Raw genomic sequence first — 20,250 nt, 5'->3', positions numbered from 1 at the left:
TTAACTCTGTCCGCCTTCATGCGCATGTGCTCTAAGTTGCCAGTGAATAAGGCAGGAGGCTTATACACTTTAACACCAACAACTGATCCTGTCTCAGGGTTCACAACCAGAACCATGGCTGGTACATTTATGGCTAGAGGTGGAGCGCTTACCTTAGACCGGCGATTAGGAGGAGAGGGTAACCGGAGAGCACCTCAGAGTCACAGAGTGAAACTGGGCTGATCAAGTGTCTGAGGAAGAGACCAGAAGGGGAAATAGAACAGAGTCCTGGAGCTGTGTGGATTCAGAGGCAGCATTTAGTTTCTGTATGACTTTGTAGTGAACAGGTTTCAAAAATGAATTTACTAAGTTTGTCTGAGCCAAGAGAAACACATTTTGCACAGTCTTGTGTCCTGGTGTTGGCTGATTATGGGACTGCGTGTGACTTTTTGAGCAGTGGTAGAGGTGAAAGGAGAGACTGACAGGTAAAAACAGAGGAAAGGAAAAGAAGGAGGTGAAGACAGAGGGGAAAGGGTAAATAGAAAGGCGAGAAGGGAAAAGAAGGGTCTGAAAAGGAGTATAATGAAGAAAGAGGCCCAAAACTAGTCTGCAGCAAGCTGATTTTCTACTTTGGACTGACCCTGCTCCGGACTCTGAGCCCTTCAGGCTGCCTGGAACTGAATGTAAGCTCCTTACTTCTGTACTTTCCTTACATTACAGTTTGACTATTCTGAAACACAGGTGAACTTTGCTACGCAAAGCAGACTTCAATAAACTATAGCTACAGAAATATGTTGCCTGGAGTTGTCTTAGGCTAAACATACAGGTCAAATGCCACTGATTTAGGAAGAAAAAAGGGCAAACAGACAGGAAAACAAAAAGGCATAATCTGCTACTGTAAAGCATTGCTGTGTGTTGGAATAAAGAGTGAAGCAGCAGTAAAGTGGCAGTGTTGCTACGAAGAGTGCAGCTGTGATGCAGTTGCCTCTGTGCCTCAGATTACAGGGCATTGTGTGGCAGGGAGGCAAGCTGTGCATGCAAAGACAGGCCTCATGTTTTAGGGATGTTTGACAGAAATGCACAATATGAGCGTGGTCTGTTAAAAAACATGTGACAAAAGACTTCACTACAATCACTTCTTCATCCCAAGTGCAGTTTTTCTACAAAATGCAGCAGTGTAGGTTTAGCAAATATTGTTCATTCATTTAATTCACTGAAATTCCCCTGATGAAATATCTGCCCTGAGCTGAGCCCCACAGGCAGCACTTACTACTGTGTACAGTCAGTAAGTAGAAGATTTTAACCTCTCTCATATATGTCCATTAAAAAGGGTATTGTAAGATCCTAATTATTTTAACATACTGTCCATTTTACCGTTACTGAATAATTCTATATGAGAATAATTGTTAAATAATTGTGAATAAAGTTTGCTCTCATAAAGTTAGGTATAACCAGTTGTGGATTTTTTTGCTGTAATATAGTTCAATATAGTGTGTTAAACTTTAAAGGTCATTCATTGTTGATAAAGTGCACCTCTTACCGTTGTAAAGCAGAAGTCAGATGTAAATCTCATTAGTCAAAGCAAAGTAAGCAAAGTATAAAAACAACAAGTGGTAGTTTTACAGGAGGCTATGTGAGAGACTCCAGGAAGTCATTGCACCATGGATGGAGCCAGGTCTAGTCATTATGCTAAGCTAATTGAACCATCTCCTGGTTGTAACTTCAGGCACAGACATGAGAGTGGTATCAATCTTCTCATCTAACTTGGAAAGAAAGCAAATATTTCTTTAAATTGATAAGGTAAGGTGTTGGGCAATATGTATGGCTTTAAGCCAAGATCAGTCCTCATAAAACAGCAAATTTGTTCACATTAAGAGAAATATCTGCCTGGTAGGTTGAACTAGCAGCACCTGCTGCCAAAATGTGGATATGGCAAAGTGTGAATTTGCAATACATATTTAATCACCATTGTAAGGAAGTTTTTCCTTGCCTCTGTCGCCTAGTGCTTGCTCTTGGTGGGAACTGTTGGGCTTCTGTAAATAGCATCATAGAGTACGGTCTAGACCTGCTCTTTTATGAAAAGCGCTGTGAGATAACTGTTGTTGTGATTTGGCGCTATATAAATAAAATTGAATTGAATTGAAATTGAATCTTATGATTAAATTAGTTCCTTGACTTTTATTAACTTCCCTTCCTAACTTTTGTCCCCACAGTGTGCCCTGTGCAACCATTTTAGTGTTTAACTTTATGCCACTGTACAGTACTGTACTGTAGGTAATATGTATGAGTGCAACTCAGTTGCCTTCTATGGACAATAACATGATGACACAGCTGAGGTGTTAAATGTTAACTGTCAGACTACGCCTGTCCCAGGGTCCAGGAAGGCCAAAGGTCCACTCTGTGCCTCTCCTGAGTGACTCCTCCTAGGAGAGATAACCAGCTCTCCAGCCACTCCGGGATCCAACTTCTGCTCTGCCCTGGTTTGAAGCATCACAGAGCTCCGGAAGACTCGACTCCTGTGGCCAGTCCAGAGGGATCTGCACCAAAAGGCTTACTGTGTCACTCAAGACAGGGCTGAAAGAGAACACAGACTCATATGGAGGTACTCGTCTCTGTCATTATTGCATGTTGTCTTTTCTTTGTTGTCTCCTCAAGCAAAGAACCAAAGGGATACTTTACTGTAAAATGCTTCAGACCTTCAGGGTTTTATGAGGAACCTGAGGTGTGTAAGTAATGATAGTGCTTTGCTGACAGTGACAAGTCATAAGGCTACACTGGACCAGTATATAGAGCCACGCTTCCAGCACAGGACTTTACTCAGGAACTGGGAACCTTTTGAGGAACTCGCTGCACATCCACCTCAGGGAGCAAGTTGTAATTAAGTAACCTGACACTTTAATTGTTCTTCTGCTTTTATCCCATCAGTCTCGTCAGACTCAGTTAGCTACACTACCGTTCAAAAGTTTGGGGTCACCCAAACAATTTTGTGTTTTCCTGAAAAGTCACACTTATTCACCACCATACGTTGTGAAATGAATAGAAAATGGAGTCAAGACATTGACAAGGTTAGAAATAATGATTTGTATTTGAAATAAGATCTTTTTTACATCAAACTTTGCTTTCGTCAAAGAATCCTCCATTTGCAGCAATTACAGCATTGCAGACCTTTGGCATTCTAGCTGTTAATTTGTTGAGGTAATCTGGAGAAATTGCACCCCACGCTTCCAGAAGCAGCTCCCACAAGTTGGATTGGTTGGATGGGCACTTCTTGCGTACCATACGGTCAAGCTGCTCCCACAACAGCTCAATGGGTTCAGATCTGGTGACTGCGCTGGCCACTCCATTACCGATAGAATACCAGCTGCCTGCTTCTGCTCTAAATAGTTCTTGCACAATTTGGAGGTGTGTTTAGGGTCATTGTCCTGTTGTAGGATGAAATTGGCTCCAATCAAGCGCCGTCCACTGGGTATGGCATGGCGTTGCAAAATGGAGTGATAGCCTTCCTTATTCAGAATCCCTTTTACCCTGTACAAATCTCCCACCTTACCAGCACCAAAGCAACCCCAGACCATCATATTACCTCCACCATGCTTAACAGATGGCGTCAGGCATTCTTCCAGCATCTTTTCATTTGTTCTGCGTCTCACAAACGTTCTTCTTTGTGATCCAAACACCTCAAACTTGGATTCATCCGTCCACAACACTTTTTTCCAGTCTTCCTCTGTCCAATGTCTGTGTTCTTTTGCCCATCTTAATCTTTTTCTTTTATTGGCCAGTCTCAGATATGGCTTTTTCTTTGCCACTCTGCCCTGAAGCCCAGAATCCCGCAGCCGCCTCTTCACTGTAGATGTTGACACTGGTGTTTTGCGGGTACTATTTAATGAAGATGCCAGTTGGGGACCTGTGAGGCGTCTGTTTCTCAAACTAGAGACTCTAATGTACTTATCTTCTTGCTCAGTTGTGCAACGCGGCCTCCCACTTCTTTTCTACTCTGGTTAGAGCCTGTTTGTGCTGTCCTCTGAAGGGAGTAGTACACACCGTTGTAGGAAATCTTCAATTTCTTAGCAATGTCTGGCATGGAATAGCCTTCATTTCTAAGAACAAGAATAGACTGTCGAGTTTCAGATGAAAGTTCTGTTTTTCTGGCCATTTTGAGCGTTTAATTGACCCCACAAATGTGATGCTCCAGAAACTCAATCTGCTCAAAGGAAGATCAGTTTTGTAGCTTCTGGAACGACCTAAACTGTTTTCAGATGTGTGAACATGATTGCACAAGGGTTTTCTAATCATCAATTAGCCTTCTGAGCCAATGAGCAAACACATTGTACCATTAGAACACTGGAGTGATAGTTGCTGGAAATGGGCCTCTATACACCTATATAGATATTGCACCAAAAACCAGACATTTGCAGCTAGAATAGTCATTTACCACATTAGCAATGTATAGAGTGTATTTCTTCAAAGTTAAGACTAGTTTAAAGTTATCTTCATTGAAAAGTACAGTGCTTTTCCTTCAAAAATAAGGACATTTCAATGTGACCCCAAACTTTTGAACGGTAGTGTATGTTTCTGAGGTTGAACAACTTTAAGTCTCTGCAGTAAATGGATGTGTTCACCCACTCCCTTGCAGTGGTGGTAAAAGTACTGCATTCAAAATCCTAGTTATAATAATAAAAGTACAGAAGTTATAGCTGTAACATGTGCTTAGTATCCAGTTGTCATCAATGCAGTAACATCTCCCCTGTATTTTTATCATATATTAGATATAACATCATTAGATTGATAATTCAACATATTGCTCAATCATGCAAAATCAGCTTCTATTGTGAGACCAGTATGATTAGAAACTGTGCTTTTCTGTGTGTGTGTGTGTGTGTGTGTGTTTCAGGTACACAAAGCTGAAGTTACTATGGAGAACCATGTCACACAGATTTCCAGAGAGGACCTGGAAGAGCTCAGAGAGGCTTTTAATAGAATTGGTCAGTTTTACATGTACACACGCCTAACCTGACCCCACAATTGTATCGAAAGGGAATTCTGACCATAGTAAGAGTTTTACAACCGACCATAAAGTACTCTTGTGCAAGAAATTTTATTGCTTGAGTTGTTAAGTGAATGTGTACTTTGTGTGTGAAGCATTTTGAAATGCAATAATGAGACGTTAATCATACTAAATGTAAATTACAAAAAATTGCTGATAATATAGAGCAATATAAATAAGGCAGTCCTGTTGCGGTATGATATACAAAAACAAAGTACAAACATAAACAGGTTAAGTGAGTGAGACAGAGATTTTGTCCAGTTTAAAACCATGTGTAAAACTTTATATTACTGGTTCAAGTTGGTTGAATGTCCTGTGTTTAATTGGCACAATTAAATTAATTCCAATTAATTGCTAGCATAACCAAGAGTAGTGCTTCCCAACCTGGGTGTCCGAAGCTAAATCTGACAGGTCTGAGGATCAACAAAGTCATTAGAATTCATCCTCTGGGGACCATGAATGTCCATACAAATTTTTATTTATTTTTTGCCTTGTGAAATACTTGAAACCTTGACCTCTTCAGGCTTGTAAATGAAAGCCACTGAAGGCAAAGTCACTCTTTTGTTGATAACTCATGTTCATACTAAGGCAACGACATATGATGAGGGATCACAAGTAGACAATACTTTATTTTTAAGTCACAAGATCGCTGACGTAATTGCTGATGTAATCTGTACTCTGCGCATGCGTTGGCGTCTGTAGCCACCTGTCGGAAGCTCCGTCTTAAACCGGACTCTTATCCAGTTTTAATCCACACTTTTTCGTTACATTTTTTATACACTTTTTATTTAACCTACGTTTTTAACTTAAGTTTTACATGCGTTAAGGATTTTAGTCGTCCGACATGGATTTTAAGCTAGATGACCGTAAAAAACACCATCAATGCTACTGACCACAATAAAGCTCCGGTGATGCTAGCCGAGATAACTCTGCCCCGTGAAGACTGCACACTCCTTAAGAAAGCGAACAAAAAGATTGCTGACCTTATGGAAGACATCCGACGACTTTCAGAGGAACTCAAAGAGAAAAATTCCCTGCTGACTGGCTTTATGGATGTGGCTTCAGTACAAGCCAAACAGATTGTTTCTCTTAGCACAACCGCTAACATCCAGGACACTGTGCTATGGGACCCCTCTACCCTTCCAAGGCTTTCCTCTTGCTCGACTCCGAAGCATCAGTCAACCTGGGCTGAAGTGGTGGTCCATGGCCGCAAGAGAGGCTCGGACGGGGCTGCCTCTCCTCCGCACATCGGCCTCTCCAACCGCTATGCAGCCCTGTCTGAAGACACTCCGGTCCATCCAGCGGATGCACCTGCGACTTCGAGTCTCCCTGATACAGATCTCTTTCGACGGACAGTGCCTGCCAACACTGTTGCATCTCCTCCACCGGCTACATCTCCCGGACTGGCGGCAAACAGTGATCAGCTGGGCTGCCGGTCAGCCGCTGGGCCTGATCGGCTGCCGTCATCCCGGTCAAAAACCTCCACTTCCCGACGTAGGATCCTGAAGGAGGCTGTGCTCAGACGCTCCGGAGGCCGTATCTACCCTGCACCGTCGGGTAGCCCTTCTCTCAGGTCTGTTACTGCTACTCCCAACACAGCACGCGGCAGCTCACACACTCCATCCTCAGTCCGCACGCAGTGTTGAAGCAGATTCTGCTCAGTCCTGCTCTGGAACCCCACAACCGGCATCTCCTCGTCCTCTTTTCTCCCCAACCACACTAATAATTGGTGACTCCATAACCAGAAACATCCGTTTCTTTAACGCTACCACTCACTGCTTCCCCGGTGCCACCACAGCTGACATTTAAAAAAAACTCCAGGACCTAATGCCATCGCTCCCGTCCTCCATCACAAGAGTGATAGTCCATGTGGGAACAAATGACACAGCTCTTCAGCAGTCTGAGCTGACAAAATCAGATTTTAACTTTTTAAAGCAGTGTGGAAAGTGCATTTTTATCTCTGGTCCCATTCCCACTGTTCCAGCAGGGGTTGTAGCCAATTATGTGGTCTGATCGCTGCCACACAGACCACTGGTCACTACCACAAGGGGCGCTAAAGATACTGGTCTCTGCCACACAGACCACTGGTCACTTCCACACAGACCACTGGTCTCTGCCACACAGACCACTGGTCCCTGCCACACAGACCACTGGTTGCTGCCACTAGGGGCGCTAAAGATAGTGGTCGCTGCCACACAGACCACTGGTCTCTGCCACACAGACCACTGGTCTCTGCCACACAGACCACTGGTCACTACCACTAGGGGCGCTAAAGATAGTGGTCGCTGCCACACAGACCACTGGTTGCTGCCTGGCTGCCAGGCTGCCATACGGACCACTGGTCGCTACCACAGTCTCTAAGGGAAGGCTCCTTTCTGTTCCTTGTCACACAAACTGTGGCTGTATTAAAAGAGGTCAGTTTCAAGTTTTTATACAGTCTATGGTTCCAAAGTATACCTAAAGTGACCTTAGATTATTTAAATTATCTCATCTGGCAGATGATAGTTTTTTTTGTCTAATAGAGAGGAATGGATGAAAGCTGAGAAAAGTTGAGAAAGTTGAGAAATTTTCTAATGTATCAGGCTTAAGAATGAACTTGAACAAATCTGTTTATTAGGCTACCACTTAAGGAATGTGATTTCTATCAGAAGTTTATGGTATCCCTGTGAAGAACCCAGTTACATACCTGGGTGTGATAAGAATGAAAAACTCAATACGCAATAACCTAAACTTCAGCCATATGATTAAACAAATAATGAAAAAGGTTCAACATGTGGTGGATGAGGCATCTTTCACTGAATAGTAGAGTTCTACTATCTAATCACTGACCAAATGCCTACTGAAATATACAAAGAATTAGATCTTGTTTAATTTCACTTGGAGGAACAAAATTCATTATTTAGGGAAAGATACCCTATGCAACATAAAAAATTGAGGTCTGGAGGTTTTAAGTTTTGAAACCTTAAACAATACTTTCCAAAGTTAAATAGCTAACTAACTTGATAAAATGGCCTGGAAATGAATAGATAGTATTTTATTCGCATGGTTGCCGTTATTCAATTCAAAAACACCAAAGTATGAAGAAGACATCGCGAACCAGACTTAATCTTTTAATTTGGCGAGAGAGGGCATGAGACGAGGCTCCACAGTCTTGGGTTGCTGCCACACAGACCACTGCTGCCACACTGGTTGTTGTGGTCGCTGCCACTAGGGGCGCTAAAGACGGTGGTCGCTGCCACACTGGTCGGTGTGGTCGCTGCCAATAGTGGCGCTAAAGACGGTGGTCGCTGCCACACTGGTCGGTGTGGTCGCTGCCAATAGTGGCGCTAAAGACGGTGGTCGCTGCCACACTGGTCGGTGTGGTCGCTGCCACTAGGGGCGCTAAAGACGGTGGTCGCTGCCACACTGGTCGGTGTGGTCGCTGCCAATAGTGGCGCTAAAGACGGTGGTCGCTGCCACACTGGTCGGTGTGGTCGCTGCCAATAGTGGCGCTAAAGACGGTGGTCGCTGCCACACTGGTCGGTGTGGTCGCTGCCAATAGTGGCGCTAAAGATGGTGGTCGCTGCCACACTGGTCGTTGTGGTCGCTGCCAATAGTGGCGCTAAAGACGGTGGTCGCTGCCACACTGGTTGCTGCCACTAGGGGCGCTAAAGACGGTGGTCGCTGCCACACCAGTTGGTGTGGTCGCTGCCACTAGGGGCGCTGAAGATAGTGGTCGCTGCCACTGACCACTGGTTGCAGTTGGTTGTATCTACTATGTAATACATCTTTATCTTTAATTCTTTGTTAAATATACTATGTTATCGATTATGCCTACTCTTATTGTAGCACTATATATTGCAGTTTGTGTGGTTATAGCACTATCTTTAGCGCCTCTAGTGGCAGCGACCACATCGGTAACTTTAATATTTTGTGGCAAAGAATGTCTCTTTTTAAGACAGACGGACTTCACCCAAACAAACAGGGCTCAGAAATGTTAGCTGCTCACATACAGCATGTGGTGCGGTCCACACATGACTTACAGGAATGACTAATCATTCATGCAGCACACCTGGACACACCACCGGTCACTGAACATAACTCTGCCTCACTGCCACAAACAAATGTCTCCACCTGCTGGCATGTAAAGCCGTCTGCTCCCAGCGCTGTTCCAAAGACTCATATTCCTGTCATCATCACGCATAGACCAGTAAACCAAAATGTGCACATCCCACACATAGTAATCTCTTAAGGATTAGGACAACTGCACCAACTCCAGCACCCAAAACAAACTCATTTAAAATGGATCTCTTCAATGTGAGATCTCTGTCAAGTAAGACATTTATCTTAAATGATTTTATCTTGTCTGCAAATCTAGATTGCTAGATTGCAAATGAATGACTATAGGCAGCTAGCTGAACTGTGTCCGCCTCAGTATGATTGTTTTAGTCAACCGAGGGTCAGTGGTCGTGGTGGTGGGCTAGTGAGCCTGTATAGGAAAAATTTTAAATGTCATCAAGTACGCTGTGATGAATTTAACTCCTTTGAAGTGAAGTCACTCTTAAACTTGGAGGGTCATATTTGTTATAATTTATCACCCCCCAAAACCGTCTGGAGGATTTTTATCAGAACTTCCTGAATTTTTATCTACTCTGGTTTTAAATTATGACAGAATTGTTCTTTGTGGTGATTTTAATATTCATGTTGATGACCCCACCAGTGTTAATGCAACTGACTTTTTAAATATGGCCACTTCTTTTAACTTCAACAACATGTCAAAGGGCAAACACATAACCGTGGTCATACACTGGACTTGGTTTTTACCGTGGGTGTCAGCATTTCCTCGGTGGAATTAGTGGACATGACCATATCTGACCACAGATGTATTGTTTTTAGCTGCGATTCGCCTGTTACTCATGCCGCCTCACCAAGCTCCGTGTGTTCTCGCTTCTTTAATGAACAAAGTGTTTCAAAGTTTTGCACATTCTTTCAGAGCCAAAGCCAACACCTGTCTGATTCCAACACCAACAATCTGGTCGATCACTTCAATCATATCTGCTTGTCGTCACTAAATATTACTGCTCCTCTAAGGTTAGGCCTACGTCTAAAGCTAGTAAGCAACCCTGGATAAATGACAGCATTCGCAGCCTAAAAAGGGAATGCAGGAAAGCAGAGCGCAGATGGAAAAAATCCAGTCTCCAAGTCCATTACCTCAGTCTGAAGGATTTATTAATTAACTACAATAACATGGTTAAAGATGCGAGAACACATTATTTTTCTGAACCTTTGTTAGTGCTGAAAATGCAAAAACTTGTAAAGCAGATGGTTTCAACATATGAGAAGAAGTTTACAAAGTTTACAATTTGGGTTTAAATAAACTCAACTCAACACAATAAAACTAAAATATGAATCTTTATTCTCCCTATAATCATTACCAAATTACTTTCCTGAGAAAATATTAGAAAATTATTAGGAAAGATCTGTTTATGAATTAACCTACCAGACTTGTTTGTCTTTGCTTTGCTTTTCATCTGTGCAATATTTACTTTAAATATTGGGCTCATTCATTTCAGATTAATATCTGTGAAGCAGATTAATTAATTACATCTGTGTGTGCATTCCTTTGTGTGTCTATTTGTGTTTAGATATTGATAACAGTGGCTATGTGAGCGACTTTGAGCTCCAGGAGCTGTTCAGAGAGGCGAGTTTCTCCCTGCCGGGGTACAAGGTGCGAGAGATCATGGAGGCCTTCATCGCTGGAGACACCAACAAGGACGAGAAGATCAGCTTTGAGGAGTTTGTTTCTGTGAGTTCTGATACAGATTGTGAGCAAATGTGTGAATTTACTCACCCAGCCACACAACAAGTAACACAGTCTGTCCATGTTCAGATCTATCAAGAGCTGAAGAGCAAAGAGTTCAGTGAGACGTTTAGGAAAACCATCACAAGGAGAGATGGGATTCGCTCCTTCGGGGGATTGTCAGGAATCTCCAGCGAGGGAACGCAGCACTCCTACTCTGGTGCGAGAGAGTATGCATTGTTTGTGTGTGTTTATGTGTGTGTGTCAGTTTCATAATTACTGTATCTCTGACTGACACTCATGTGTGCCTCTTTATGAGTAACATTACATTCAAGTAACAGAATTAAGCATCCAGTAATCTTGAAAAACCCAGAAAACACTCTTCTTTTCTGTTACGACGGTATTTCCAGAAAGCTTAAAAAGGCTCTATCTAGAGGGAAAAATATTCAGTCTGTTGCACATTTCCCAAGTTGCACCTCTTTTTCTTGATCCAAACAAATACTGTGGCAGATGTTAGATCATGTACTCATAAGACCCATCAGACTATAAGAAATTCACAGCACCTGCAACTTGTGAAACAGGTTTAAAATCTTTTTTGTTGTGCAGAGGCAAGGAATCTTTTTCATCCAGATGGGGAAAAACCTTTAGAACAGTGCCATGTGTGGTTTTTCAAAGGTTGCCCGGTATTTACTTTTAGAAAAATCAGGGGCTGGCTCTGTGAATCGAATGTATTGGTAACACATGAGAGGCGCAAAATGGTGCCAATTTATGATCGGATAAATGTTCAATTTAATTATGTACATTAGAAGGTTAATGATATCATGTTCATTAAGGCTGCATAACACTTTACTTTAAATCCCCCTATTTAGCTTCTGTAAGCAGTACACATTAATAAATGGTTTATAACACTATAATCTAACTGTAAGCAGATGTAAGTGTTAACCTATTACTCCTCCTGTGGGTACCCATAAGTGGAGGCTGGTATATTAACTAATAATGTAGTAAAACGTTGTTGTAATAACCTAAAATGTGTCTTCACAGGAGAAGTTGTAATTGCTGACAAATAATGTACCATTTATTATGTTTGTGGAAGTTAAAGTAAAGTATCTTCTATAACTAACTATTATTTTTATCATCAGTTAATCTGACAATTATAATTAACTGATTAATTGTTTTGTCTATTAAACTTCAAAAAACATCGACATATGTCCATCACAATTTGCTAGAGCCCATGGTCATGTCTTCATAGTGTCATTTGCCATGGATTTTCAAATTACTATCATATAAAACTAAGAAAAGCAGCAAATTCCTTCAGTAGAGAAGCTGGAATCAAAGACCGTTTGGCATTTTTGCTTTTAAAATGGTGATTAATCAATTATCAGAACAGTTGCTGTTTAATTTTTTATATGCAACCAAGCAACTAATTGTTTTAGCTATGACACATCCTGATGTGTGTGTGTTTAGATGAGGAGAAGGTAGCATTTGTCCACTGGATCAACAAAGCCTTGGCGAAAGATCCAGACTGCCAACACCTGCTGCCCATGAACCCTGACGATGAAAGCCTCTTCACCTCTGTCCGCGATGGCATCCTGTTATGGTAACACACTTGTACTCATGCACACAGGCATGCAAGTAAGTGCAATCACATCCATACAGTGTGTTTCATAAGTCTGACTAGCAAGTTAACAAGAAGGTTTTGTCTGATTTCTGACAGCATACATTGTTACCTTAAGTACCATTTCTCTGTATATGTTATTGATTACAATAATTCTTTGCAAAAGAAAACACCTCAAATGTGAGTTTTTGACTGATAAATGGGTTGAATCAAACCCACAGTACCTGCAAATGTAAATGATTATTCTGACACATGGAATGTCAATGAGCGCAAAGATTATTTTTGTCTTTTCTGTGGCAACAAAGGTTAAGGCAGGAATACTGTCATTCTATTTTATTGTAGTTTTTATAGTGGTTCACTCCTCCTCCTTGTTCACTTTCACTCCCAGTGAGTTTTTCACTGCATGGTGAACAGAGTACATCTTACAGAGACTGTTGCAGTAAGGAATCTGATGTTACACACACTGAAATGGTATTAGACATTTTGCTCACTCACTCACTCAGTTTTCCACAAGCTCACACTCCTTGTTCTCTTTCAGCAAAATGATCAACCTGTCTCAGCCTGACACAATTGACGAAAGAGTTATCAACACCAAGAAACTTTCCACCTTCAAAATGACAGTGAGTAGTAGCTTTTCACCAGTTTAGTAAATTCATAACTGCCAGTCACAGTCGCATGCATTGTAATCCTTACAGGAATAGGCTACATGTAATGAGATGTGCAAGGCTAGAAGCACCAAATTTGTAATAGTTATGCTCATCTGTTTTCTTGCCAAGATTTAGATGAGAAGATTGAAAACTACCTCTCTCATAGCAGCCTGTTAGCTTAGTGTAGCATAAAGACTGGAAACAGAGGGAAACAGCTAGCCTAGGTCTGTCCAAAGGTAATAAAATATGCTCACCAGTAGCTCTAAACCTCACAAAATAACACATTAGTGTACAGTCTGGGGTTGTATATGAGTTATGTGCTTTCATCTTCTAAAAGGAGCTAGATTAGAGTGCTGCATTTGATTTCTAATAAGTTATCTATTATTTAGAGGAGTCATTTTTTGTTTTTGCTGAGATAGTACAGCAACATAAGTTTTAACCATGCTGTTGTTTGGCTATTAAATCCCTGACTGTGAGCAAATATTAACACGTTGATACCCAATTAATTTCCATTTGTAGGAGAATCTGGTCCTGGCTCTGAACTCAGCCTCAGCAATCGGCTGTACGGTGGTGAGCATTGATGCCCATGATCTGATGGCTGGGAAACCCCATCTGGTCCTCGGACTGCTCTGGCAGATTATCAAGGTTGGCCTCTTTGCTGACATAGAAATCAGCAGGAACGAAGGTCAGAGTGCGCGCGCGCACACACACACACACATTAACTTTCCAGATACACCATTAACCTAGTTCTAAATATTAATGTCATGAGTTTGAGGTTAAGGCTGAAACAACACAAGAGTCAGTGACAAAAATCTCTATTCAAGCTCCACTTACTCGGTTGTTAGAGAGCTTTTAATCGTATCACTTCATCAGATCTCAGGAAATTTTCATTAATCCGAGCACTTTTAGGACTTCTAGTGTAAATGAACTTTGAGTAGAAATCCTTTTGTTAACTGCTGTTTCCAAAGTCAAGAGTGAACTTTGGAGCTCAACAGAAGCGAGATTAAATTACCACTTTCTGTAAGTGTTCCAGCATGAAATAGTGGTACAGTAGTAATAAAAGTAATGATGCAATGTTTTTTTGTTTTTGTTTTCACTGTCATCAGGCAATAAAGGCTCAAATTCTGTTGCTTCATGTCATTTCATCCCCTTTCTTCCCGTGGTGAAAAAAGACAATCTAACCCTCAACCCCTTAGGAGATAGTGTGTTAGATAGATATGTGTGGAATGACTGCAGGGATAGAAAGGGTCATGTCAGGGTCTACTGTAGGCGTGAAAGGGTGTGTTTGATAATGAGATATCGCTGTGTTGTAAGAATTAAACTTGTCTCACTGTTTTATTTTATGCTGTACAATTCAGCAAAAAAAGGTTCAGATTTAAACATTTTTACCTTATCAAGTGGAACAAAATGTGAGCAAACATGATAATTAGTATTTTGGATAGGAACCACTTTAGATAGGAACCAGTGTCTTTTGTTCACACCACTGATGTTTTGTGTTTTTCTACTTTTCATACAATCGAAGCCCTTTTTGCTCAGTCTTCACATTACATTTACATTTACTCATTTGGCAGATGCTTTTATCTAAAGCGACATTCATTTGAGGAATAACATGCAAGTATCAGTAAAGTAAGAGATCTATAAGTGACAATAGATACTAGTAAGAGCAGCAATAAATAATAATAATAATCTTTATGTGTAGAGCACATCTCAAAACAATGTTAAAAAGTACTTTCACAAGAGCAAAGAAAATAAAACACAGCAAACTAAATAAGATACACGGTAAAAGCAGAAAGAAGGTTATGAAATTAAAGTATAGTTAAAAGAAAAAAAGATAATTAAAATCAACTGAAATCAGGAAAGGCTCTTCTATAAAAGTATGTTTTAAGAATGGACTAAAAGCAGTTCACTGAGTCAGCATCCCTGATTTCCTCAGATAGGCTGTTCTAGGGCCTCGGAGCCTTGACTGCCAACCTCTGTCCCCTTTAGTTTTCAGTCGAGACTCTGGAACGGACAAAAGACTTCTGCCCGTGGATCTCTCTAGAAATACTAGTAAGAGCTATTAGCGCGTCAATGGGACATTACCTTGGCACTCCCGTTATGAAGCTGACAGTGATAGTGACAGCTGATAGTGATAGTGATTTTCCTTCCTACACATGCAGTATGAATGCTCAAATTTAGAATAGGAAGACAGAATGCCATTCACCATTTGGTCTGTCAGAATTTCCCCCCAAATTTTAACAGGTCACACCTTCCTGACAAAGGCAAGATGGCCGAAAATGTTTGACAAATAACATATGGAGTACAGGAGAAGATTTGTGCCATGTGTTTTACTTGTGATTAACTCGTTTTGAAGCGCATGCTGTTCTGCACCTTGCTGTGTGTTTGTTTTTAACAAAGAAGATGTCTGAGTTTAAAAAAGATTAAAGAAATACTTTTAATACTTTTAAATGTGTGTATCTAGGTCTGATTGGCCTTCTGACAGAAGGGGAGCATCTGGACCATCTGATGTCCCTCTCCCCTGAGGAGCTGCTGCTCCGCTGGGTCAACCATCATCTAAAAAACGCAGGAACAAAGACCATTTGCAATTTTAGTGAAGATATTAAGGTCCCCTTCAGAACACACACACACACACACACACACACACACTCACACAAACAATTACAAGAACACATGAGTGTAACCCTTTCTTGTACTGTACCACTGTAGGACTCGCGAGCCTACTTCTACCTGTTGGACCAGATTGCTCTTCAAGGAGAGCACGACTACAAAATGATTGTCAAAATTGACATGAGCGGCCTCAATGTGAGTCAGTTTATAAAGTTTTTAAATCACAGTGAGAAACTGATAATGGAAATTGTCAGAGGTGAAGGTAAAAATTGTGAACCAGAAGCTCCTAAATGTGATAGGTTGGGTGTTAAAGTATTTAAGGATAATTGTTCGTTTTGATGTTATTAATATTAAACAATGACCTTCTTATTGGATTCTGGCATGAATATGTCTGTAGTATCTGTACCGTGCATATACATTTGTCTGTTTTATGCTTATATGAAGGAACCTGATTTGGACCAAAGAGCTGAGCTGATGCTGCAACAGGCGGCCCGGCTGGACTGTAGACAGTTTGTTTCTCCTCATGACGTCACGTCTGGAAACAGTAAACTCAACTTGGCCTTTGTGGCCAACCTGTTCAACATGCATCCTGCTCTGCAGAGGGCTCACAGCAACGGCGTAGAGACTACACAGATAGAGGGTGAGACACAGACACAGCTCACTGAATAAAAATATTTTGTCCAACATGGTTCAGCTGCATCAATCATCACATGGTCTTGAGGCTGCTCATTGCTTCTCTGTCAAGCCAAAACAAAAGTCATAAAATGCTGACATGTACCCACTCAGTCCAAAATGTGTACCAGAATGTGAACGTACTGTACAGGTGATGCTAGACACAGAGGGGACATAGCCCAATAAAAAGTACAAGACAATAAATGTTTCAGGCAAGTTATGGCAGCCATAAATACATATTTACTGTATGTAAATTATGGCTGAACATAAAAACATTTCTTACAGGAGACAGCAACTGTATAGGAACAGCTGGTAGAGAACATGATGGTATTTAAAATGTATTTATGTCTTTCCAGCTGAGTCCAATGAAGAGAAAACATTTCGAAACTGGATGAACTCTCTGGGCGTCTCTCCGTATGTCAACCACCTGTACTGGTATGCTATCAGTTACACATCAATGTGGTTAACCTTATCAAGGAATGGGAATGGACCCTTAACAGTCCTACAGTTACCAATTTATACCCAAGGGCTTCCCAGTATAACCAGTAATGAGGATAGTAGGACACTTGTCATCTTGGCAACATGGAATTGGCTTTGATTTAGTTTAACACTTTCCTTAAATTTATTTTTATTTTGTTTTTATATATATTGACTTATGTTTTACTTGCTCTTGTGAGTTTATTCAGTGTTTTATTTGTGCTTGTGCACTTTCTAAATTTGTTTTTGAAAGATGCCATATAAATAAAGTTAAAATTATTACAATAGTAGCAGTGGATTATTATGCTGGTGGACGTTGAACAGGGTTATAGGAGAAATAGCAATATTAATACTTCATTTTTGGTTCATACATTTTCCACATTTGTCCATCAGTTTATTCAAAGTTCTTCTCTGTACTCCTTTGTCCCTTCAGTGTACCGTTTTTATTACTTTATTTAATTTATTACTGAATTAATTTTTTCACTCAAGGGCACCTCGGTAGTGCACCGAAGGTGAACTGGCACTGTTCCAGCTAGCAGTCTGCCTCCATATCAACCTCTAGTCCCCAACCAGCCACCCTCTGGTCCCCAAGCCAAGTCCGTATGGACTTAATTACTGCCACTGAGAACCTAGAATCTTCCAGTTTATAATAAGTTCCATGAACAAGGCTATAGCCAGGATTTAAAAAAATACTGTGGTCATGAGTCCATGTGAATCCTACAATGATTTATTTATTTGTTGGTCAAAGAGTAATCGAATGTTAACATACTGAGTCTAAAATATTCTGGACTTTAAAATATCCACACAGTGTTAACAAGAACAACACCTTAACAAGAATCCCAGTTTTAAGCGCACAAATATAAAAATAAGGTAGCTCTTTGAAGTTTATCAAAAAGCCAGAAGTAGTTCTAACTTAGTTCATTCGAATTAGTGATACTGACCCAAAGTTGTGGATGCACAAATGTTCTTTCCTATTTCTTTTTTAAATCTATGTATTTGTATGCTCTCCTGTAAGAAAAAAATTACAACTCTTTTTGCAGGATACCTTTCTAGTTTTTCCGGCCACTCAGAGTGCTATAATCAAATTCACCCCGTTCTCACACATTCATACACTGATGAAGAGAGGCTAAGGTGCCAATTGTCCACCTTCTGATAAGTAGATGACCGTTCTGAGCCATAGTCACTCCATGAGGCCCCCTGGTCATCGATTACAGTTGCCTTTGTTGTTGTAATCCTGAGTACATGTAATCTAACTCTGCAGAGCTCCTGAGAGACTTTCTCTGTGTTTTGTCTCCTACAGTGACCTGTGTGATGGTTTGGTGATCCTGCAGCTTTATGAGAAGGTCAATGTGCCTGTGAACTGGAAGAGAATCAACAACCCTCCTTATCCTGTCCTGGGGGCCAATATGAAGAAGGTGTGAATGCTATGTACACACATTAAAGAAACAGAAAGCTGGTGAGCACAAAACATTTTGATGGGAACATGAAAGGAATGTAATATTTTTTTTCTTCACGTGTCCTAGCTAGAGAACTGTAACTATGCAGTGGAGCTGGGCAGGGATGTAGCTCACTTCTCTCTGGTCGGCATTGGAGGAGAGAACTTGAATGACGGGAGTCCAATGCACACCCTGGCGCTGCTCTGGCAGCTGATGAGGAGGTACACACACCGTCCAAGGCTGTGTGACATGTTATTTCCTATTGTATCTTGTACAAGACAGACTGGCCATTTTGAATCGATTTTAGTGGTTCCTTTCAGTGTACAGTTTCAGTTATGTGTCCTGCTTGTTATCCTTCAGGTACACAGTGCTTGTTTTGTCAGATTTGGGTGATGGAGAGAAGGTGGGAGATCAGATTATCCTCAATTGGGTCAACACCACCTTGAGCCAGAAACGCAAGGACACACAGATCAGCAGCTTCAAGGTGTGTGTGTATGCATGTGCATGTAAGAGAATGTGAGTGCATGGTGTATTTGAGTAAAAGAGGCTGAATTTGCATTTTACCCTTTTTCTGCAGGACAAACTGATCAGCACGAGCCTGCCAGTGATTGACGTGATCGACGCCATCGCTCCTGGTACAGTCAAATGGGACATGGTGAAGAGAGTAGAGAGGGGAGTGCTGAAGCATGCCGATAAACTCAGCAACGCTAAGTAAAAGTCTCAACTTTTTCATTCCACCTTCCCTCGTCTTTATATTTGTGACCAGATCATCATCTCCTAACTCTCTCTCTCTCTCTCTCTCTCTCTCTCTCTCTTCCCCCCTCCCTCCCTCCCTCCCTCCCTCCCTGTTCCTCTCCCAGGTATGCGATCTCATTGGCTCGCAAGATTGGAGCTCGTGTCTACGCACTGCCTGACGATTTGGTGGATGTGAATCCCAAGATGGTGCTGACCCTGTTTGCCAGCCTCATGGGCCATGGTTTGAAAAAGGCCAACCGCTGAAAAAGACATGAACAAACCATCTGGAAACCAACCACCAATATGCGTTTTGTTTCTATGCATTTTTTTGTCTTTTTGTTCCATCTTTTTCTTATCAATGTAATTTCTTTTCTTTGACTTTTAACCTTGCTCCAAACAGAGCAAGACAATCTGTCAGTATTTGTTATTCTTTCATGATAACAACTTGAGCCTACCTAAAGTTGGAAATCTTTTCTCATCAGTGAAGCCACTGCATTTTGTTTGCTCAGATTTTATAGAACAAGCTCCTAATTGCTCTTTGTTATATTATATTTAATAGGACATTACATTTATTTAATCCTTCTGCTAAGTGAACAATAAAGGAAAACAGCAGAAGAAATGCATAATCATACACACACATCTATCCTACATGTCTGTAAATGTTGTGCATTGAATATTGCTTTTTCATTATTAAAAAACAATCTACTAGATGTACTTAACAGCCTTGTATGTGTGTGTTGTCTTTTGATACAAATTCTTTCAGCACTTTTAAAAGTATCAACCAGGTAGATTATAACATCTTTTAGTCCGTAAGTACATTAAATACAAATATTGTATAGTGAGTAATTTATATAGTGAGTAAACAATTAAAACCAGCCTTTTCTAAGTGTCTTTAAAACTCTGAAAGCTCCATGGCAAAAAGGGGGGAAACTTCCAGCAACCTTATTTAACAGCAGTTGCAAGGGAATTAGGCCACAATTTCTTGCTGAAGTAAAAATAAATTTATGAACATTTTAATTCAGGATGTGCATCAAAATCTACTTGAATGAAAATCTAAACATTGCCTACTTTGTTTTAGATGAATTTGGAAACTCATTATGTATCTTAAGAACATAATTACTTGTACTTTAATGAGTAATTTAATTTTCTGCTACTTTATACTTTAACTCCACTGCATTTCAAAAATATTACTAACAAATAAATGATGAAATTTGTTCATTAAAATAAGCTTCCCAGCAGTATATAAATTCCCCCCACTTTTA

At 40.8% G+C, this 20,250-nt stretch overlaps 1 protein-coding gene across 1 annotated transcript; it reads left to right on the top strand.

The window, feature by feature from the left end:
• Positions 1 to 282: 282 nt before the first annotated feature.
• Positions 283 to 19,707, top strand: pls1 (plastin 1 (I isoform)). Its single transcript, XM_038729697.1, has 17 exons — positions 283 to 662; positions 2,353 to 2,581; positions 4,868 to 4,958; positions 10,645 to 10,805; positions 10,890 to 11,019; positions 12,264 to 12,396; positions 12,953 to 13,034; positions 13,581 to 13,746; positions 15,523 to 15,665; positions 15,768 to 15,863; positions 16,113 to 16,308; positions 16,697 to 16,775; positions 18,118 to 18,232; positions 18,341 to 18,474; positions 18,614 to 18,737; positions 18,831 to 18,964; positions 19,114 to 19,707. The coding sequence occupies exons 2-17, from the start codon at positions 2,576 to 2,578 to the stop codon at positions 19,250 to 19,252; spliced, it is 1,929 nt and encodes a 642-aa protein (XP_038585625.1). The 5' UTR covers positions 283 to 662; positions 2,353 to 2,575; the 3' UTR covers positions 19,253 to 19,707.
• The last annotated feature ends 543 nt before the right edge of the window (positions 19,708 to 20,250 follow it).

The sequence above is a fragment of the Micropterus salmoides genome, unplaced genomic scaffold, assembly GCF_014851395.1.
Source record: "Micropterus salmoides isolate LMB-PRFRI ecotype aquatic unplaced genomic scaffold, ASM1485139v1 Ms_hic_scaffold_19, whole genome shotgun sequence".
NCBI lineage: Eukaryota > Metazoa > Chordata > Actinopteri > Centrarchiformes > Centrarchidae > Micropterus > Micropterus salmoides.
Note: the sequence above shows the minus strand (reverse complement) of the source record. Positions and strands in the feature narration are given on the sequence as shown.